The sequence below is a fragment of the Pyrgilauda ruficollis genome, unplaced genomic scaffold (assembly GCF_017590135.1).
Source record: "Pyrgilauda ruficollis isolate IOZ18807 unplaced genomic scaffold, ASM1759013v1 scaffold83, whole genome shotgun sequence".
NCBI lineage: Eukaryota > Metazoa > Chordata > Aves > Passeriformes > Passeridae > Pyrgilauda > Pyrgilauda ruficollis.
The window spans coordinates 1740656-1763424 of NW_024530266.1; the positions used below are offsets into that span (position 1 = coordinate 1740656).

The 22769-nt window shown below is 41.5% G+C and overlaps 1 protein-coding gene across 10 annotated transcripts in view; it reads right to left on the minus strand.

Annotated features, from left to right (window-relative positions):
- Positions 1 to 3424: 3424 nt before the first annotated feature.
- The window catches only part of KANSL1L (KAT8 regulatory NSL complex subunit 1 like), a 61728-nt gene continuing 42383 nt past the window's right edge, over positions 3425 to 22769 (minus strand). For 7 of the 10 annotated variants that reach the window (XM_041487680.1, XM_041487675.1, XM_041487681.1 and 4 more), the window contains 10 exons: positions 22028 to 22078; positions 20902 to 21064; positions 17638 to 17748; positions 17130 to 17264; positions 14657 to 14781; positions 13722 to 13846; positions 12828 to 12882; positions 7377 to 7489; positions 5759 to 5912; positions 3425 to 5161 (listed from right to left, as the gene is read on the minus strand). In XM_041487680.1, coding sequence (XP_041343614.1) covers positions 4913 to 5161; positions 5759 to 5912; positions 7377 to 7489; positions 12828 to 12882; positions 13722 to 13846; positions 14657 to 14781; positions 17130 to 17264; positions 17638 to 17748; positions 20902 to 21064; positions 22028 to 22078 — 1281 coding nt within the window. In that variant the 3' untranslated portion in view covers positions 3425 to 4912. Of the gene's footprint in view, positions 5162 to 5758; positions 5913 to 7372; positions 7490 to 12827; positions 12883 to 13721; positions 13847 to 14656; positions 14782 to 17129; positions 17265 to 17637; positions 17749 to 20901; positions 21065 to 22027; positions 22079 to 22769 lie in introns of those variants that run through there. The other 3 variants (XR_005956863.1, XM_041487678.1, XM_041487682.1) reach the window with 3 other exon arrangements.

A 22769-nucleotide genomic window follows, 5' to 3' on the forward strand; every position in this document is an offset into this window, starting at 1 on the left:
TTTTTAGGCAGACCTGTCTCCCATGGCTCTAATTAGCATTGCTGGCTCTTAAATATTTCATGCTATTCTGTGTGGCATTTTCCCCTCTAAATTGCAATGCCAGAAGGGTTGCAGACGGTCTGCTGCCTTGAGGGGGCCAGGCCAGGAGGTTCAGCAGCTGCAGTTTCCACAGGGCCAGAGTCAGCTCTGATCTCTTTGCAGCAGCTGCTGAGGCAGTGCCAGGGCTGCTGCAAGCCCTGTGAGGTGCCCCACAGCAAGAGGCACCGCCCTTGGTGAGCAGCACGAGCTAGGGCTAGTTCAGACACTCTACAGGAGTATCTCAAATTGCTGAACTGCCACGTTTTTTTCTGTGTGGTTAATTGTGGTTCAGGTGAACAAAAGTTGCTTCCTGTTTCCACTTGCAACCCCATTTAGGAACTAGCACAAGAAAAATGGAGTTGTGTGGACCTACTGTACTGAGAGATGTTTCAGAAGAGGCTTGCCAAAGGCAAGCTTGGCCATGAAGGCTGTAATCCCAAGGGCCATTGGGTGTGTGTTAAGAGTAGCTTATCCATGCTTCTGGAAAGAACCAGTGTAGAGTTTAGTGTATGCATGGACAAACAGTCATGGCTCTGGTAGCTAAAATGTAGGCTGAAATGAAAATGCTAGTTCAGGATGTGCAGTCTGGCTTTTCATGCTGTTGAAAGCAGTAGGACAACAGCTGTAGTATACTGACCTCCTACAGCTGAGTGTAAGCTGGATTGAAAGGATAATCAAACTATTTTTGCTTTTTTTCCTAGTTAATTTCGGGGTGACATCCAAGTTGTGCTAGTTAATTGATGGTACTAGGCTTTGTGGAAGGTATATTCTCTCTTCATAGGTTGTAGCTATTTGGTAATTGTTTTAAGGATGGTAAGTTTGCACTTGCACTGACTCTTGGGTTAGGAGTCCCGTGGGAGAGATGTTACACTCACAAAGTAAAATTACTTAATTGCTTCTGTCTGAATCCCACTCAAGTGGGTTTATGCAGGTGACTCCTGCTGCAACAGCTTTTACACATCTAAGGTTAAATCTGTTAGTGACCATGTCCAAGAAATCACAGTGATGAATGATTCTTGTTCTTTAATGTCTAAGACTGTTCCAGTTTCTCACCTGTGTCCATTTACTGAAGTGATCACTCTGGGGCCTGTTTAGGCCTGTCTTCCTGTACTCAGTAACAAGCCTTTTGTCCCAGGACTGGAACTGGGTGCTGACATGAAAACCCAGAGAGCTGCTTGCATGGTCTCCCCAGGGCTGAATAAACCCCAGGCCCATGTGATGCTGCAATCCTCTGATAAGGATTCAGCAATAAGGGAGAGCACAGCCTGGTGTATTGAGGCATGTGGTGTGATCTGACAGCACAGGTCTGTCTGAACTGGAAAACAGGATGAAAACAACTTGGACAGAGCCAAGTCACGCTGGGCTTGCACATGTGCTGCACAGGGTGGTACAGCCCACAGCCCTGAGGGAGATAAAACACTGCAGGAGATGCACACAGAACTTAGTTTTAATAGGGTTTAAAAATTCTTATTTGTACTTACATGCCATTAAGATCCTGGATGCAGAGATGAAGCATTTTAAACCCTCATAGCAGCAGGAAGCAGAACAAAAGTGGTGTTAAAAAAAAAAAAAGCCTCAATTGAACATGGTAAATAAAGCACATGGAAAATGGCTTTGTGCAGCTGCAGACACCTACTTTCATGTGTGGGGGAGCCTTGCTGCATTGGGTTTTAAGTTGGTTTTCACAGTCACTCTCTTAATACCTTCAGCCACAGCAGTAGGAGCAGCACTAACAGCTGTTTTCACAGCTTAACAGCCAAAGAGAGGTTGGGTTTTGTCTGGGGTTTTGTTTTCTGTTTAAAACTTTGAAAAGGAATGAAAACAAGCAGGGGATTCTGCCCATTCTAAGGCTTCAAGGATGAGCCTGGCCCTGAGCCTGCTCCCACAACAGGTACAGCTTCCTCATGACACCAGCATCCATGCAAAAGTGACCTGCCTGGAGCTGGGAGCCCAGCTGTGCCAGGCCCTGGGCTGCAGGCAGTGGAGCAGCCTACCAGTGCTGATTGCAGCTGCTTGTAGTAGAGGGACAAAGGAGAGGACAGGCTGCTCCTGGAACCAGGCTGAGTTCAGCAAGTTGTTTAACCCTGTCCCAGCACTGAAAGGGGGCTGCAGAAAAACCAGGTGTCCCTGTCTGGAGCCAAGACACAGAGTGGAGACAGAGAAGGCAGGGCACAGGTCTGCAGCTTCCTGAGAACCACCTCGCTTGCCATGTGCACACAGCACTGCCCACCTGGCCCTGCCAGCGGGAGGGATGCAGGAGGTGGGCAGGTGATGGGGAAATGCAGCCTGTTCCTGGCACATACCCTGCTCGAGTGCTGGCAGAGCCCTGTGCAGCACCCATGGAACAGCCCTGTGCTGGCACTGTGGGAGGAGGAGCAGAACCACACTGTTCTCCAGCAGCCACAGTGTGCTGTCACAGGCCTGGCCAGCTGTGAGGCAGCTGCTGGAGAAGAGATTTCTGCAGTGAGTGGACTGGGATAATGACCAAATAGACATTTTGCTTCTGTCTTGGGCCTGCTCAGCCTTTCCCTAAATACCCTTTTTATTGCTGTCTGATGAAGCAATAGCAAGAACATAGAGGGGACACAGCTGATGGGGTTCCCCTTGCTCAGAGCACTACCTGCCTCTGCAGCCCCTGCAGTGGGCAAGGAGCCCAGCAGCTGCTTTAGCCCACACCAGGCTGACCCTGCAGCCACACGATGGTTTGGCACTGCAGCTGGAACCTGAACTGCAGTGCAGGGATGCTCTGCAGGTCCCCAGGCTAACCAGACTGGGATAACCCAGCTCCTCTGACACAGGGGGGTCCTTGGCCTCCTGTTTAACACCCTTCTGTTCCCACCCTCCAGTAAAGAAAAGGCCTCCTGTAACAGATTGGATTGTATTTCCTCTTCCTGGCAGCACTTTCAGGACATGGAAGGCAGCTGGCCTGGCTGGCTGGTTACTTTGTCTGTCCCCTCTCCTAAAGTGCAGCAGGTTCCTCCCTCTGCCCCAGGGATCAGACAACACAGGAAAGCTATACCTTACAACAAAGCTGGGTGAGAGCTGATCAGATCAGGTTCGTAAGAGTAGACAGGGGTATGGAAAAGACCTGCAAAACATCTGGGACCCTTTGAGAAAGGGTCCTTCTTCTGGAAGCAGATGCACATGCAGGGCAAGGGAGAGGGCAGCACACACCTCTGTACTGAGGCACTGAGGGGGCCCTTGGCCTCACAGTGTAAGTGCAGCATCAGTACCACAGCAAGCTGCAGTGGGTCAGCAGGCCAAGCAGAGCTCCATGCCAAGAGGAAGTATTGCTGCTACTTCTTCACTTCTAAAAAACCATCAAATTCAGACTATGTACAACATATATAGAAATAACTTTTAATTAAAAAACCAACCTTGCATCAAAGATTATTGTATCAGACATTGAGGCAAGATTCAAGTTTAAGACAAACCAGTGTTAAAAAAGTGTTTAAAAAAATAATCAGAATGTGCAATAAACTACAATGTAGCAATAGGATGTAGTGTTGAAACTTTACTGAACTGTTTTCATATGCCCAGTGTATTTCCTGTCATTTTGACCAAAAAAAAAAAAAAATTGACACTAAAACTGGGTCTTCTGTCCAGTGTCATTCCAGATATTACACATGAAAGAAAACTGCACAAAAAACAGAGACTCCTATTAAATTGCCTTCAACTGTCCTACACAGAAAAACTGCCTGTTGGTGGATTACACCTACATTCAATGTTTAATCTTTGTTAATACCTCTTGGGATTGCAGATACATTCCAAGCTATGCTATTCAGATGCAAGTTTTAAACAACTTGCCTTTGTTTTCTCACTGTGCATGTATTGGGAAATGAAAAATCTATCCAGAATCACAATGGAAAGCTTTGGGGCTTTTTTTTATTGCTCTTCAAGACATCAATCATCTTTTCCTTTCCAGCTAGTCACCAAATGTTGGCATACTTATGAGACTCTTACAAGGCACTGTACAGAAATTGGAACAAGACTTTAACATATTAAAGCAAAGTATTATGAGCCTCATTAGCTACTGAAGGACTAAGGAAATAAGATGATCCAAACCACAGCATTCCATGGGCTGTGTCACTGATTTGGCTCAACCCCTCTCTCCTGTCTCTCCCTCCCCACAGGCCCAAAGCAGAGACCCTGCTTCCCCCTGTGTCAGATACACTGACTGTGCCAATGCAGTGGCTGCTTCTACCTTATTGCTTGAGGACTTCACCATGAAACATGCCCTGGCACTACTGAGAGCCATGACTTCAGCTAGATGCAAGGCTTCCAGATCCCCTGCTTTGAACTGCTGGTTCTCACCTACCCTCACCTTACACGTGCAGTTAGAGACAGGTTTTTGCCCTATGGCTCTGCCACACAGGAGAATAATCTGAGGCTAATGCTTATCCCCTCTATTTTCAAGTAGTTTTTCTGTGTTCAGTTGAAGTTGTTGGATAAGATAGACAGCATCTCCTGCTGCACCAGAGTCCATTAGAACCAGATATGCATTTGAAAACAAACAGAAAAGGATGATTATTGACAAATGTGGCAATATGACAACAGAAAGTGAATGGTGCCAGCAATTTATGTGCACCCACTCCCGACATTGGGAATATTAGACTTCCAGCTTGAAATAATTACTTTCTCTTGGGGTTCAGGAAGAAGAAAGTGTTGTCTTTGGGATTTATCCTGCCTGTTACAAAGCAAGAAAGAAAATACATTATACGCAGCTAACATAAAGATTTTGAATTGTGCTGTCATATGCTGTGTGAACGAGAGATTTTACCTTACACTTCTCTCCACCTTAATTGGCTTTCTTAATGAACCACATTATTCCCTGTCACCTTTGTTTCCTCGTACTGTTGCTTCCCAGGCAAATGCTTTTGCAGTCTTCTGACTCTTGGGTAGATTGTTTTCTTGGTGCATAGCCATTGTCTGGCAAAGCAGTGGGTGTGCCTGGAGTGCAGGAAGAGTTGCTGGGGAAAGTTGCACTTGACATTTCAGTCTGATTCGTTACTTGATCTTGGCACAGTAAAGCTTCTACCTCTTCATCGTTTAGTGGAAAAACTCGAAGTTCCCACAGCCCGGACTGAAAGGAAGCAGAAGAGTAGGAGTGAGGGTGAAAAAGGAGTATAGAGGATAAAAAGGGATTTCAGCTGAGCCTGAACTGACTAACTGTGTGCAGAATCATGTGCTATCAAGTAACAAACGAGTGTCTTTCTTTACAGTGTTTGCAGGGCTCTTCAGATAAAGAATACAACACTGCCAGGCACCAAGATGTAAGCTGGCTGTGTAAGGGTTTGAAGTAATAATAGACCTACCCTTGAACAGGCAAGGAAACTCTTTTCCACAGTGCCAGACCATCAGGATGTCTGACCCCCTAATGACCAAGCCTGTCTTGAACCTTGGCCAACACCCCTGAAAAAAACCCCAGCCTGAACCCAGTCCTTCCATATTTGCCTCAAAAACATGTGCCATGTGTACTGAGCAATAAAACTTGTTGAAAGATCTGGGGTTAATTTACAAAGCACAGCAATGTAGTTCTAAACAGGAGTACTATGTTCAGTGCACATCAACTAGGCTGACAGCCTGAGATTCTGATCAGTGAGACAGGAGAGTATCTTCAGGTTTCTTTGTTGTCACTGCAGAACTGACCAGAGCTGGAAGCTATTGGAAGCTCACCCACCTTCTCTTCCTGGCTCTCCCTGCAGAGTGGTGCCATCCCTGAACAAACAGAGCTGTGGGCTTCCAAAGCTGGGTCAGGAGCAGGGTCAGCAGTGCAATGGTCTTTCTGCACCACGTCCTGGCTGTGTCGTCCATCAGCATTTTTGCTGTAAGATCTAGTGCAGAATTAGAAATGAGTTTTAAGAGCTACTCCCTGACCTTTCACATTGCCATGAGCAGTTCACATTTTCTTTTCAAAGTGTTCAGTTTCTCTATACATGGTACCTCCATTCTGCTTGCTTAAACCAAAAGAGCAGAGGAAAACTGGTGTGGTTCTGGACCTTGTTGGCTGGAGCAAAGCAAAGCACTATGTGGAGGAACTAAATGGGTAAAATGGGTGGACAGGCACACTCTAGCTGCCGACAGCTATTAGTGTATCTTGCTCCACATGCTCACCAGAACTGTGATTTTGGACAGCAGAAATCAGTGAGCCACAGGTTGTTCCGCTCAGGAGAGTGGCCTCACCCACAGGAGCCCGTGGGGTCCAAGCTGCACTGTCAGCACTGTGCTAAGTGCAACTCAAGAGACAAGTCCTTGGGCTCCCCCTTACCACTTCTGCTCTGGACTTAAGTACAAGGCAATCAAAAATGTAGTATAAGATTAAAAATTTTGACCTCACTTTTAATAGAATAGATCAATAATAGTGGCATGCATCTGAAATGCCAGGTGGAATCCTGACCTTGCTCATGCCAATGAGCAGTTTACTTCTGAATTCAAGCAGCACTAAGATTTTACCAAGGAGTTCAGTCTCAAAATTAAGGTACATACAGAACTTTTTGTTTTTCAGTACACTTTCTAAAGTCGGGAGGTTTTATGTTCAAAATTGCTTAAAATAAAATTCCTCAATATGGCTTAGCTCTATTTTTATCCTGCATTAAAAAAACCCTATTTATTCCAAGTGTCATGGTTCACTTTCAGACAAGAGTAGACACAAGTATATGATAAACACCATAAAAAGTTATTCCAACATTTATAGACTGCTTTTTGCCCTGGCAGATTGTGAAGTCATTTATGAGTATCATTTTCCCAGGGCCAAACTGCAGATGTAGCTTTACAATGTTTGCTCTGATATATACCACTTTTTGCAAGACTTTTAATGGTTATATTTAAATCTGATGAGTTCTGCACCAGATGGCAAGCCTGTGAGAATGAACCATTCACACAATGACTTTCTAAGTGTAAGCCCCTGGCACAGCCCAGGACCCTTCAGTAACACATCTCTGAACACCATGGAGTTTCATCTGAGTCAGGTGAGTGAAGAAGGACTTATGATGCACTGGGTGGCTAAAGTCATAGTAACTGGGAGTGGCACAGTCTAGCAGAGCTCTGTGTTCAGAGAGGGAGGAAGATATTTGTTTAGTAATGCCAGGTCACTAATATATCCAATTTCTGTAAGTATGCGTGCCTCAGCACTGCTTTCCCCTACCACCCACAAAGTTCAACGTACCTGGTACTGTCCCTGATGAGTTAATTAATGAATGCCCTCATTTTCAAACTCCTGTGACAGCATTTCTGCCACTCTGTACCACAACCCACGCCAGGTTCAATAGGAAGGCTCTCATCAAAGCCAATACACCTGCCTGCTGTTCCTCCTGGGCCAGTGGCTCTGCTCCCACAGCGACCACCTCGCACGCTCTCGCTCCTCGTACTTGCTGTGGCGCCAGGAAAAGGCTTTGTCTGACAGGTCTTCTACCTGTAAGGAGACACAGGAGAGCTGTCAGTGTCAGCATCCCTGAAAACAACACCAGCCAGTATTATCCACAATTCTGCAAAGGTCTATTCAACAAACAAGGAGAGGCAACACAATGCATGCTTTCACTACAAAGGCACATTTACATGTGTTCACTTTATGAGAGCTCTGGTGCATGGGATGCTGTCATTTTAGCTTTATTTCTTTACAGGTTTGTGGTTGATCTGAATGGATATAGAAGTTATACCCGCTCCATGCAACTAACACATTTTTCTCTGTGGTGAGAGGCAGAAAATTTAGAGGATGAGTATTCATTGGCAAATCAAGGCAATACTAAAAGTACAAAATAAAGACATGCAAAAAAAACAACAGTTTCCAGAGACTGCTTTAGAAGGAGGCTGGGAGGCAGCAGGATTTGGCAAGTGCTCTTTAAGCACTAAGAAATAGGTTTGAGATCACCAAGGACTTTGATAACTCCAAGGAGGAGAACTCGGTGAACCTGAGGTGCCACATTCCTGCTGTGAAACCAAGCAGAAAATGGCTTCTGCTTTGAAGATACTATTTCTTACCCCATGGTTTGCATGAGCTTAAACCAGCCCTAATGCAAGTACTTTACCTGCTCTAGCAAAACAAGAGGCAGATTTTTAGGTAAAAGATTGCACCCCATCTTTCACTGTGGAAGTACCATCCGTGTTTCTCTGATGGCAACACACCAGGAAGTTTGTTCCTTAGCCAGGGCTGGATGGGGAGCACTTTGCTGCTCCTCCCCCTCACTCCCCTGGTGGCAGGGGGAGTTCTTGGCTGAATCCCTCCAGTACAGCTCACTGTTGTTTCAAAGTGCTCCAAACCATTAAAAGTTCACCTAAAAAGCCGAGGTTGGCAGGAGCATTTGAGTGCTGCAGCCATGGATTTTATGCCAGCTAGTCCCAACTCAAAAGCTGAGAAATTCTTGGAAAGAACAATTCCTGGTCATAGGAGCTTTGAAGCTGCACTGCCAGATCAGTCCTAGGCAAGAATTATACTAATAATTGGGGGTGGGGGTAATGGAAAATAAACTGCCTTTTTTTTTTTTTTTCTAAAGCAAAATCCTCAGTGGCGTTGTACAAGTAACAGCATTTATCTTCCAACTGAGCCTATAAAATAGAGAACCAAATGCACAGTGCTCCCTGCAGTGCCAAGTAGTGCCATAGAGACCCTGGCGGTGCTCCACTTGGTGTGCTTCTGTGGAAGCCATCCCCATATCAAGTCTCTCAGCACTGAGGTGGTTCACATCCATTAGGGGTACAATGACAAAGTATCACAACCAATCAGTGTGATCCCAAAAGCTTCATTTTGATTGGAATCAGACACAGGACCCATGTGCAGAACTGTGGCTGCCCAGGTCCTCCTGAGCCCAGCACTGGACAGGAAACTTCAGACAAACAGGCTGCTTAGTTTGCTCATCTCATCACTCCTTGCTGAAGGCTCCTTCATTGCTTTTATTTATTTATGTTAAACACAAACCACTTTGTTAGCTGCTGGTTTCCTTTCATGCGAGTGAACTTAATGGGCTTCCTCCTCTCTCTGAAATTCACCAGCTCTGTCACTTGGAGAGCATCCAAACAGGGCTACATCTCAGTTCACATTCTGTCTTTCCAAGGTCAATGATGTATAGCTTGAAAGTGAGAATTTTAGAATTACAAAAGTGTTATTCCCTTGGGGGAAATTCAGGGGTTTTCTGTGCTTAGATTTCCTTTGAAGTGGAAACAAAAGATAATTTAGAAAGAAAAACTTCGGAATTTGAAAATACTTTTCTTAGCACATTGCCAAAACTTTTCATGCTGGGAAGAGATTTCATTTTTAACAAGTTTCCATTCAAAATCAAAGTCTGTGTTCCTCTCCAAGTGAAGAGTTTTGGAAAATACAGAAATAAGCCTTGTTTGTTTTCCATAGCTGGTGATAGTATATTTAACCACTTGTTTATTTAAAAAGAGTTCTACCCTATTCTTTTGAACAGTACATTTTCTTATTTAAATATTATTATCTGTTCTATGGATAAAAATTTCATGACATCAGAATAAAAGGTCTCTACTCGGTTCACTACAGCCTCTGTCACTCCCCAGCATTTCCTCCAACAGCTTTAGATTAATTTAAAGGTCTGTAACAGGAGAGATTTGGTGGTTTTTCCTCACCAAGGTTAGTTTGAAAAAGGACAAAAGAAGTGTCATTCCTCAGTGGATGGATCTGGCAGGGATGTTGAGAGAAAAGGCTGTGGGGAAGGCCTGTTTGTGAGGCATGTCTAATGATTTCACTCACAGAAAACTAAGCTTTGGATTCCCCCATGACACTGCAACACACTGTGCATGAATGTTGAATAGCACCAGGAATATTTCTGAAAGGTTCTCAAAACAACAAAATCTGTGTTTCACTCTTTGGCTCCACAGGAAACTCTGAGTCATAGGCCATGAAAACACTTATGCAAAACTAATTGCACAAGGAATTACCCCAAAGAACTTGTCATTACTAAAACAACTACAAAATAAACTTGAAGGTTACAACTGAGATCTTCCAGAAGCTTTAACCTGGACAAAACAAATTAAAACCAAAACAAAACAGGAAAACCTGTGCCACACCCTCCCATGCCTTAAAGCAATAACACTGCAAATTCATACATGCAAACCAGGAAACTCAAATGTTCTATTTCCAGAAAGTATTTTTAGAGCAAGTAATAGAGCAGACATAGATAGTAGATTAACTTTTGCATTGCCAGTTGTGTTCTTATAAGGCAAAATTTCCAGAAACAAAAAAGCACCCATAAAAGGTAAGCTTTTTGTACTCAAAGGCACAATGGATAGGCCTGACTCCCAGAAAGTGCTGAGTTCCCATCCTTGGAAGTGTGGCTCACATGGAGCATGACAAACTGGGGACCCCACATTTATTTGTAACTTAGTAAATGTGGGATGCAGGTCTATTGCATGGATATGGGTTGTTACATAAATGAAGAAGACAAAGATTAAGACAACAAAGACAGTGAAGATGAAGAAGAAAGAAGTTATCCAGTGTCAAAAATCCCTGATTACTTCTTGACACAAGGACAACTCTGAAGTTTCAAAGTTAGCTGTGGAGAAGACAGAGAAGTAAAGAAACTATTACGTAGTACCACAAAAAACTTTAAATCATTTCCAACACCACCACAGGCTACTAGGCAGTGAAATAGAGAAAAAGAGCATTTTATATAAAAGCAGAAAGTATATTTTGCCTTCCCTTGTGTTATGTGAATGACCTACTGAAGCTTGCTTTGACTTTAGCACATGGAGGAATTTCAAGAGTGTCAGAGCATGAGTGCAGGTAATGGTGCTGTTTCCTAATGTCTTTTTACAAGCAAATGTAACTCAGCTCAAAGCTAGAGGCAGTTGAAGAATTATGATCTATCACCTTTTCTCAGTACTCTGAAAAGCATCCAAACTAATTAACAAGATCCCAAAAGAAAGGGGGGAATTGGCAAAGGATGATTTACACAAACAAGATCATTAGCATTTTTCTCTGTCTGGCATCTCTCCCCCTCATTCCACCCAGTGGCTGACAGATGATACAGAAGCAGTGGGCCACAGCAGGAGGCAAAGCTGCTGCATTGTTAACTCAAGCTATTTCCTGGCCAGAGGATGAATCATACAGGATTGAGAGTCATGCCAAACACAAATGTACTGGGTGGGCTACTAATTCAGACATTAGCCCATGAGCTTCAGAGAGAAACCTTGAAGTCCCTGCAGCAAAATACACTAAAAGCACAAGACAAGTCATCTTTATGGGATCTGAAATCTAAACAAGAAATCCACTGATTCCATGCAAACTCCTTGAAGCCCTGAATGCAAATCACTGTTGCAATTCTTCACTCTCCCTAGACACCAGGATGAAGACAGCAATGAACAGTAGATGCTCAAGGGACAGAGTGCCCTTGCTGCCTTTATTAGTTATTCTCCAAATGGTTTAATTAAATATCCTTGCAGGAGTGTTCTCCTGTGTGTGGAATTTGACCTTCTTGGTACAAAGGAAGGACAGGCATGCTTCCTGCTAGCTGGGAGGGTACTAACCCAGAAGTCAGTGGGTCATAAATTTGACCTTCACAGAACTTCTCAATTGCTCATTGGAAAAGGCAGGAACAGAGTAAGCTTTTCTCTTCCTTCTAGCCCAAGAGTATGCTGCCAGAAAAGTGCAACTACACCAGGTAAGGAGTTGAGACCACGATGTTCTCCTAAAGGAAAGGTTATGGAGCAGGTAGCTCCAGATCTATGAACCTCTGAGGAAGTTGTGGTTTTGTGGAGACTGTATTTTCTACCTCAGGAGAGTGACATAATGATTTGTTTACTGAGTTTAATGTAACCTTCTGCACTGCTACCTAAATGCCATCTTTTTCTACTGCTATAGCAACTAAACCTCTGCTGTAGAGATTGTCTCAAATAGCAGCTCAAGAACAGATATTATGGATAAAGGCAGGAATACAAGTCCTACAGTTACAATTGGTGACAGTGGCAGAGACTGGAGGGAGATTAAAGATGTCCAAAGGACAGCAAAATTGACAGATTTCGGGAAAAGAAGCCACAGAAATATTGGAAGGACAGAAAATCAGCCTAGAGACCAGACTTGCTGGCACATTCACCCCGAGGTTAGGAAATGCCTCAAACCCCTGATTAGGGGAGAAAGGGACCTCCAGCTGCAAAGTCCATGGACATTCCCTGAAGAAAAAGGTAGATTCTTATGTCTGGAGGAAGCAAAAACCAGCCCATGATTTGCAAACTTAGCTCAACAGGCAGGCAGGAAATGCTGAAGGTTATGTTGTTCCTGACAATGCAGAAAAGTTTGCTTCCAACAGGAGGATTACAGGAAAAAAATACTGAAAAGAAAACTGAAGAAACTTACTGGACCCAAAGGCAAGATTCCTGATTACCAAAGAGCAACATGCCATGGGAAGTGGCCGTGGAAGGAGAGGGTGAGAGGGAGGGACAGCACTGGTGGCCCCAGGAGACAGTCACACTGGAACACGCAGCATTACAGGGCTCAGGAGCAGGGTGGCACAGCCTGAGCCAAGGGACCCTGCAGGAGCACTGACTGTGCAGCAGCAAGGGGCACCAGAGCCAGACAAACAATGAACAAGGAATATTAATGGTATACCCCCATTTCCATCTCCCACTGTAGGGACAAGACACATTTTCACAATTTGATACTTAATACTTTATTTTTGACACTTGAAACTTACTGGGATTTGTATGAAGTTGGTGTTTTCGGAAAGAATATACCAATTACCCCAATTATATATTGTATCTACTTTAAATAAACCTAGTGGTTTACTTAAAACAAAGCCTACCTCTTCTTCATCTGTTTGAGATTTTTCCAAAGGTTGAAGTTCAACAACTCTCCAGCTAGAAATAAGACAAGAAAAATCAAATTAAGTTTAAGGTGCTGATAACAGACGGCTGAAATTTAAATTTTCCTTTCCCAACAAGGTATCTAACCTTTCCTTTTTCTAACACAGTCTTTAAGATATCCAATACAGTTTTAATAATATTTTTCAACTTAAAAGACAATAAAAATCAAATACATATTATGGATTTAAAGTACAGAACAAGTACATTTAGCACTTCAGGCAATGTGCTACTAAGAATGTGCTTACTGAATTAAGCAGAGGAGATCAATTACCCTGGTTTTGAAATCGAAAGATGTTCTCTTTCTAAAACAAAGGAGAAAAAGCTCTCTAGAATAATGGATTGTAGACCTACACTGTATGGAAAAAATAAGCTTATTCTACTGTATCAGAATGGCTAAATTAAAAAAAAAAAAAAAACCAACTAAATCCATTTCTGTTAATTCACAGAAAATAGTTTATTACTTTCTTATGAGCACACAAAAAAAGACAGCAATCTCCAAAAAACTGTTCAAGAGCTTGTCAGCCTTAAGGTATACCTTAAGGTATATTAAAGCCATAACTACAATTAAGATGATATATTCCACTTCTATTTTTAGCCAGTCTGTGCATCTGCCACATCCCTGTGCATATCAGACTATTTCTCCTGTGCTATCAGCTGTCCAGTCTTCCCACAACTTTGGTCACATGAACTGAAATGCACAGATAACAACCCAAGTGCATGAAAAGATCATCTTTAATACTATAACATTTTGTAACTCCATGTAAATTATATTCTTAGTTAATGTTCTCATGTTCATTTTCATGTCTTTGCAATTCAAGAGGCTGTGAACAAACCTTGGAGTAAGGATTTCTTTGTACTGCAGTTTCTCCAGCTTTGAGGGTGCCACCAGTGACATGGGAATAACAATGTTGTCTATATCATAGGAGCTCTCACTTCTCAACCTCCTCCTGGAGTTATGCTGAATAATAAAATCAACACAAGAGGATCACCTCGAGTCATAGGAAACACATTTTAGCAGAGAAACATTAGAATTTTACAAGGAGAAAGCCTGAACTTTAATGGAAACAGACTATTCTAAAGTGCTCATTCATGTGTTCTTTGATGATGATTGACTTCAAGGAATAAAGGAGTGTGTATTGTGTAAACTGTGTGGGATGCACACTTAAACTCAATTCTGCATTAAAACATGACAACTCACAGAGCACCAGTATATCACTAGGCTTAGCAAAACCATGGGACCTGAATCTGAATATTGTTGTGAATTTTCCATTAATTTCAGTAAAATAGTATGTTTCTGTACACTGAGCTGGAGTTCTGCTGCTCCTCAGTAAATTATATAACAGGGACTTTGCCTGTATTTCTGCACAAAGGCTTGTAAATAGGGAAACTGAGAGTTAACAAATTTTATTACTCTATTTGCCCCATGAGGCCATTTTATATAGCTGCACCAAGAAAAAATGGTCATAAGTGCCCTACTGTAAAACTGGGAACATAAATCATGGAGTATTTAATGAAATTCGGGGGAAAAAAAGGCACAATGCCAATAAATCAAATTTACACTCCAGTTATATGATCTACAAAATTCTTTTATAAACAAGTACACATACTCGATCTGGAATACATTAGTAAATGTAATCCACTTAATTCACTGTAAAAATGCTCTGCACTGTCACATGACACTAAATCAGATGTAAAAGGCTTTCGACTATTAATTTGCACAACTCTCTGCTGATATCTCAGTTGAGACAGTGCCACATTTTTGGTTTACCTGTGATGAAGTGCTGTGAGTGGGCCGAGACATGGCACTGACACTGCTTGTGGGAGTAAAACTGCTGTGGGACTCAGGCTCTGCATGTTGGAAGGAGAATGTCTCAAAACGAGCGCTACTTTCGCCTGTCATAAAAAACAGCAATAAATAAGACATACTGCCTGTTGGCTATTAGACTGCAGAAATTTTTCCACACAGTAATAGTAAAGTCATTTCTAGAAGGCCACAGTGAGCCACTTACAATTTACTGGATACTAAAAAAAGCCATCTAAATAAACATTTGCTATTCATCCTGTCATTGTTGTTCCACGAAACTCATCCCTCTTTTTCTAGGAAGGATTTCTTCTCATGGAAACAGCTTCATATGGGCAAATCCTGACTTTTTTTTCAGGAGCTGTCATAGACTACACACACAGCAAATACAATCTGATTTAGATTCCCCCTGTTCCCCAGCAGCAGCTGGGATGCATCTCACAAGTTCTCCCTGGCTGTTTCTTCCTTAATAAATGATAAAACTGGCAGCAAGGGCAACAGACAAAATCAATTTATATCTCCAAACCAATAGCAGTTTCTTCTGATTTGCTGCTGCAGACAAATTGTAATTCCTATTTACTCCCATTCAGTCCCAGTATAAGCAGCATTTAGAGGGATTCATAATTTAACCACCTGTTCTGCTTTCCTTCTACCTAATTTCCAGTAAGAAAGGATAACTCAGACTTAACATAACAATGACCAAAAAGAATTAGTATATTTAAACATGGAAAAAGAGGTAAGACTGATCCTAAAGACTGTATTACACAGGCTGGGTCAAGGTAATGAACTACCATCTCCCAGGCAGCTCTGCAGCTCCCTGGCACACAGCTTTTATTTCTGGCCTTGTTCATTAGGCTGACCTTCCTCATGGATAATTTCTCCTAGACAGAGCCCAAATTAGGAATAAATATGTAGTACAACACCCATAGCACTAATAAGCTAGAACTTGTGCTCCTACTCATGAATGCACCACAGAACAGTTTCCTGGCTCTGGGATGATCCTCATGATATAAGACTGCTTTTTTGGTTCCATTTATAAAAAAACTAAATACTACTGTCAGAAGACTAATGGAAACTTGAAAAGGTTTACAGCAAGATGTTTTCTCTCTTATTAGTGCTCCCAAGTAACTCCAGCTGTTGATCTCAGTGCCCATGACTACACTTTGGGAAACTAAGAAACACTTTGTCAGTATCCACCTCTTGGCGACCAGGCAAGTGGAGCAGGTGGCATGGGAAACAGGATCACTGGTGGTGAAAGGGGAGAGGGCACAGCACCCCCTTGGACACAGGCACAGAGGGCAAGAGAAGGCTGTACAGCAAAGTCAGGGCTGTACTGCACCAGGGGAAGGATTCAAAGGACAGTCCTCACCTAAATCCAAAGCAGTTTTCAGTGTGCCCCCACACAGCTTTTATTCTCTCCTAAGACTTCCTAATTGATTGGGTGGTCTTGCTTTTTGGGGTTGTGGATTGTGGGTTTTGAGGTTTGTTTTAATCCTAGATCATAATTTTTTATTAATTCATCTCTGCAGTAGTTCCTGTATCTCCATCTCTAATGAAAGATTATAGTTTTGCCTGGATATGCACCACCAGTTAATTTTTCCACAATGTTAACTGATCATTTATACCTTTTCATTCTTTCCTAAGGGAAATTTTAAACAAATATGCTCTTGCTCAGTGACTTACTTTCTTCAAATGTCTTGTGAAGAATTTTGCCAAAGGTTTTCCAAAAGTTACATAAATGAATCTGTAACAGAATCTGTTAGGCTTTACATTCTAAGAGCCTGGAAAGGTAAGTTGCCATTTATCTTAACAGTGGTATGCTAAATTTTGTATCCTTACAATTATCACATTATTCTATAGAACTTTTAGGGCACTTCCTATTAACTTACCAAGTGCTGAAGGAGAGATTCAGTGGCTTAAAATAGAACAGTAACAAGGGTAAAAACACAGTAAGAACTGGCTATCCACAAGTCCTCTTAGAAGTCTGGAAGGGATCCAGAGCCACCAATGACAGTACACAACAAATGAAATATAGTGGACAAAGATGCCAGGAATAGTAAATGTTTCATTGGGCACATGATGTAACAGATAACTTTGCAAAGTTTATTTCATTGACTACTATTAAAAAAACCCTTTTGTACTAAGAATGACACCCAGTATTACAAGAACACAGCTGAACTGCTGAGCAGTTTCCTTTAAGAGTACTCCAAAAATAAAATATAGCAGCTTGTCTCATTCTGTACGTACACTTAAGAAGAAAGATGATTACTATGCTTTAAAATAGCAAATTATTTTCATGGTGTTCTAAGTCTGTTTCTTTATAAGTTTCATAACAGTATCCTTTTTGGAGACAACTCTTAATTCTCAGAGCTCAGTGATATTCATACAGTACATATTTTAAAAGATGTAGTAGTCTCTCGCAATGCTATTTTTCTCTTACCTACTGCTGTCTCACTTAGATGTCTTTTCTTTCTTCCTTCTGACAGCTGGTCAGGTGTTCCCAACACCAACTGAGATTTGGAATTGGACAAACAGCCACCGCTCCATTGTTTGACAGAAACATGTGGATTGTAGTCTGTAACAGAAAAAACACTTATCAAGTTGAGAAATTACTTTTCATCGGTACAATTTACAGGAAATCTCAACTGCTGAACTATTTATAATAGCCACAAACTTCTGATAGGAATCCAAATAATAACAGGACTGCAGTCAGGCACCTGGTCCAAACTGCCCCCACTTGTGGTATCCTCCTACAGCTCTGGTGGGATCATCTCAGTGCAATTAGGGAGAACTTGACACTGTGGTCTGAGAAGAAATTCCTCTTCCACCTAAAGCTATATTCAGTTACCTTCCCTGATAACCTGCTTTGTGACAAGTTTATAAACTGAACCTCTTCATGGCAGAAAATACTGATGAATGCAAAAGCTAAAACATTTTGCTTTACATACCATTGTCAGCAGATACTTTAAAGTCCCCTCCCAAAGATGAGGTATCAGCAGGTTCTCCTTTGATGTCATCCTTCCTTAATAATGTTTCAAAGTATATGTGAAGAGGAATATCTAATAAAAAAAACAGAAATCCAAAGGAATAGCATCTGTATTAGAAAGATGGCAACCCCTGAGCCAATGAATTATAAATCATCACTAGAGCATTGATTCACCCGTCACATTCAACATCATCTGTGAGCACTATTGCCAAGGACTGAAACAGACTGGAAGGTACTGAGTGAGAATAAGACTGGGGTCTTTCCTCTTGACCAGCTCCTGCACAAAACCCAGCAGAGCAGAGAGCACACAGTGCACTTCTGTAATGTGAAGAGGCTTTGGTTCAGCCTTTTGGGTAGAAGTCATTAATCTTTTGGAATTTGTTATTGCTGGGAGCCTATAGGTATTTTCAAGGTACATTCCCTCTCTGTCTCCCTGCAAAAGTCTACAGCAGGGCAATGTAATTCATTTTTTGACTGGAGTTCTGATAGAGAATTAGCCTACCAAACATTTCAAGTGGTAAGGAATCTACCCACTGCTGTAAGGCAGGGAGGCTTAAAAAAAATACCTCTCTGAGAAGCCTTTCTGGAAAAAAAATACAAGAATTAAGGGAAATTAAATTGAAAAAAGTGTAAATGTAATAAGTAGGCTTGACAGCTAGCACATTCAGAATGAGAAGACGACTGTGGGCAGGCCCAAGGGTAGGCATTAAACTACATTCAGGACATGCCAGGACAAGAACTTTCAGCATATTTTGCTAAATAAAAAGAACTATTTTATTTTCAATTTGATATGGATCTAACTTGATTGCTTTATCTCAACACCCAAGGTTTTTGCTGTGTTTCCTACTCTACTTCCAAGTTAAACAAAGAAGGTCTGAAAGGTGTACTAGTCACAACATTTAAGTAAAGAGACAACCAAAACATTTCTCCAATTTTATTGGTCTTTAGGCTTTGTTTTTTGTGGTTTATTTTTGTGTTTTTGTTTGTTTGCTGTTGGTTTTGTTTGTTTTGTTTTTTAACCTGGGAAACCACCTGGGTGACCCAGATTTTTTCCATCCTGTATCTTCCTTGAAAGGGCAGGAGTGCTTGTTTCAATCAATCCACAGCCTAGGTGCAGAAATACCTGAAACCCAAACTTCCTAGATACAAACTACAATTTTCCATTTATCAAGGTGCAAGTTGAAGGAGGTGCTGTTATGTTAAAGCAATACTGCAACCACTGACACATATTTAGTCAAGATCCTTGGTAAATTGAAAATGGTGAAAGAAAGTCTTAGACATAGGGACAATTATGCTTCCAGAAAAGAGTACACTAGTGAGCCAGTCCCACTGCACTATTTACTAGATTGTCTGCAAATTATGGTTATCCTTTAAAGCAAACCACATGAAAAACCAAGGTGAGAGAACATATGAGTCTTGAACGTGAATCCTGCACAAAAAAAACTCCCAGAGTTCCAAAATGAAACAATGTATTTTTAACATACAGAGAAAATGAATGCAAAATCCTTTTCTTTTACTCTGCTGACAATTTTTATATATAAAGATGTGGGCACAGCACAAGCAGTATTTTAAGAGAAGTTATTACTCTGGAAGGGGATAACCAAGAAAGCTGCAAAGAAAACATGAAATGGAAGTAGGCTACAACTTGGAAAATTTCTACCATACATTTATTCACAATAATTCTTTCACATGAAAGAAAATGTCAAATAGACTTGTCTTCATGAGGAGGTAGAGACAGCAAAAGTGCACAAAGCAAAGCATGAATCTAGCCTCCCTCAAATGTGAGGACTGCATTTGAACAGGAGATAGCAGGTCTAGTACTTCTTCCCTGTCTCAACTATTATTAGCAAGGCTCCTGGAAAAGAGAACAAATATTCCTTAAGAAATATTTTCTTGATACTGGAATGAAGCTAAAAACATTTTTTCCTCCTCCATCCTGGCAAAGTGTCCAACAGTAGCCACAGCACAGTCCAAAGTTTTTGAGGTTTTTTATGATGACAAAACTTATTTTGACAAAACAAAAGCTTAATGTTCTTGCTACACACCCCAGTCTCCTTAAACAGGGAGGTAAGAATGTAGACAAGGGGCACAGACCTTCCTTGAACAGATGCCTAAACCCCTGGGGTCCAGCTGTGCTGCCAGAGTCACAGGGGAAGTGATAGCATGTGTAAAAGAAGAAAGAGTTAGGTGGTGTTTTTCTGTCCACAACAGAGTTCCGCTGACTGGGATGTTTGCTGTTGCACTCTTGGAGTGAGTGTTCCATTTCTCCTATCTGCTCCTACAATAATCTCTTTAACCTATGCATGGGATGCAAACTGCCAGAGCTGAGGCTTTCTCTGGATTCCATGTCCACACTTGGGTCTTCTCTACAGGCCAGTGACAAATTCTCCAAAACCAAGCCTTAAGTTAATTCCTGACTTCCTAATACAAGGCTGCAGTGTCTACACTGTCATTCTGGGAAGACAGTGGGTTTGATTAAAGATTCAAACAGTTCCATGGAAGTCTCAGCCTCATCTCTACAATTATTTTGTGGCAAAGAAGCTCCCCCCACAAAGAACAACATAATTCCTATACTGGTCAGTAAAAATAGGTTTTTCCTAAAACAAAAAAAATCCCACAAAAATTCAATCCCATCTGCTGGTAACAGCATTTAGGCTGTTATTTTGAAGTCCCAAGTACTGCCAAGTTCCACCTGCACTAATTTCAGGGCTGAGTCACAGACAACATTCTCTACATTACTGTCCAAAAAGACTAAAAGATCAGATGACAAGAAACCATAAAACTTCAAAGGTAATAAAAAAAGCTGACTATCACAAAAAGAATTAGAAAACCTAAATAAAGTTTTTTAGACCTAGTCCAAAGGGCCTGAACAGAAAGAAAGTCGCTTATGAAAACAATATAACCATGGTATTGTGTTGGCAAAAGCACCATCGCTAAAGGACTGACCCTGACTCAATTAGACACACCATGAAACACCCAAGCACACCTTTTCTCATCACCAGTCTTTCAAGGCTGTAAGCACATTGCTGGTTTGAGAAACCTAGGTGTGTTTTTCAAAAGTCAGGATCAAGTAAAGATTTTCATTTAGTCTAAACTCATGTATTTTGACAATGTGAAGTTTTCTGTAGATAACTAAGTCCTAAAAATCATTGAAAAGACAAGTCAGTCCACAACCTGTACAGCTGCCACAAGCACAACCACTCTGTGAAGCCATGGCATTACTCACCTGAAGGGAATGATAAGACTGGATGGAAGGAAGAGTCCAGCTCTCGCACATAATCTAGGATTTTAGATTCTGTGCTATACTCACTGCTGCTGAAAGCAGAGGCTGGCACCACACATGGAAACTGAGTTTTATATGGAAAGGAGGCATCTCTAGATGGAAAAGTCTGCAAGAATACACAGAAACAAAGATTAACTTTTCCTTTCCTCATGTCCTTCAAATTAGAGCAGAAGAGGAAAAAATACCCAAGAAATCAAAAACTCAGTGAGTGACACACTAATATGTGAATGGGGAGAATATTCCAACAATCTCCAGATATGACTTACCTTCACTTATTATGGACAACAGTGCACAATACAAAGAATACAAACTGCTCATTCAATTAGGACCAGGAAACAGCTGTCAAAGCTTTCAGATAAAATGTAACTCTTTCCAATCATTCTTTTGATCTATCCAATGACAAACAAACACCCCTTAAAATTTGATTCTAGAGTAACAGGCATGATATAAATGCACAAACAAACCTAACACCAGACTAAATAGAGGGTCTCATTCATTGATTCCCTTAGTAAGATTCTTAGCATCAGTATCTTTAGGCACCTTGAGCACACACATTCTAGTGCAAGAAACTATACTGAACATTTTGAGCATACTGTGTACTTACACAAACCAAAAAGGCAAAGTCTTTACATTGTCATAATTTAAACATCAGATAAGCAACAGAAAGAAGACATACAGCAATAAACACAGAGAGGGATGCATTAAGAACTGATTAACAGGTAATAAAAGGAATTAGTAGAAAGAGTAAAGGTGCAAAGAAAGATTCATTTAGCTGCTTGGCTGCAAAGCTTGTTTATATATGGAAGGAAAAATGATGGATGGATAGAACTAGTAGATGTGAGGTAGCAGGACTGAGGCAAAAGGCAGGGTGAAAATGGGCAGAAACAAGCAGCAGAGTTCAGGCCACAGACTGAGCTCTGAAAGACAGAAGGAAAGAATTATGATACAAGACAGCAGCAAATAGTGGTCTGTGCTTCAGAATGTGCTACAAAAAGCACTTCAGGGAAATAATGTGGCATAAGCTACTTTCTTACTGGATACTTGTGGTAGTTACCCCAAAGATACTGACATTTTTAGAGGCTTCTGTAGGTTTCTGATATTTTGCCAAATGCTGCAGATCCTGCAAATGGGAATGGAGAGAAAGGGACACTGGAGTACTTAGGGGGAATCACCCCTAAGCCTATCACTGCACCAACAATCACATTTATCAACCCATGGGAAACAGTTCCAGTGTAAAAAACTGTAAGAATGAATGACATTTTCTTAGGACTTTTTATGGAAACTTGTAGCATCAAAGCTGAGACTCAAAGAACATAACTTGCATTTTCTGTACTTCTGCTTTCTGAATCAAAGACAACTCTTTCTCCTGTCTGAAATATTCCAGGCTGCACTTCAGCACTGCCATTCATTAATTAGTGATGCAGGAATTATATCTACCACATAAAATTCCCTCCACTTAGTCAAAGCAGTCCTTTTGTCACATGGCATAAATATTCACAACCCACATTACCTCAGAAAATATTACATTAAGAAATTCCCCTTTCTTCTCAGTTACTGAGTTCTCTCTGCTGGTACTGTATCTCAGAAACTACTAAAATCAAATAATCACATTACGATGCCTGAGCAGAGAACACAGTGATGGAGAGGGGAGGTTCTCGTATTTAACTTTTTTTTGCCTTCAGGAAAACATTAGTAGTCCTAAATCCACCTTGATCTCCGTACACAGGTGTATGCAAAAGTGCTTTCAACTTAACTTGGAAAGAATTATTTCCTAGCCCAGGACTGCTTCAAATCAATGTTCTGTTATTTTC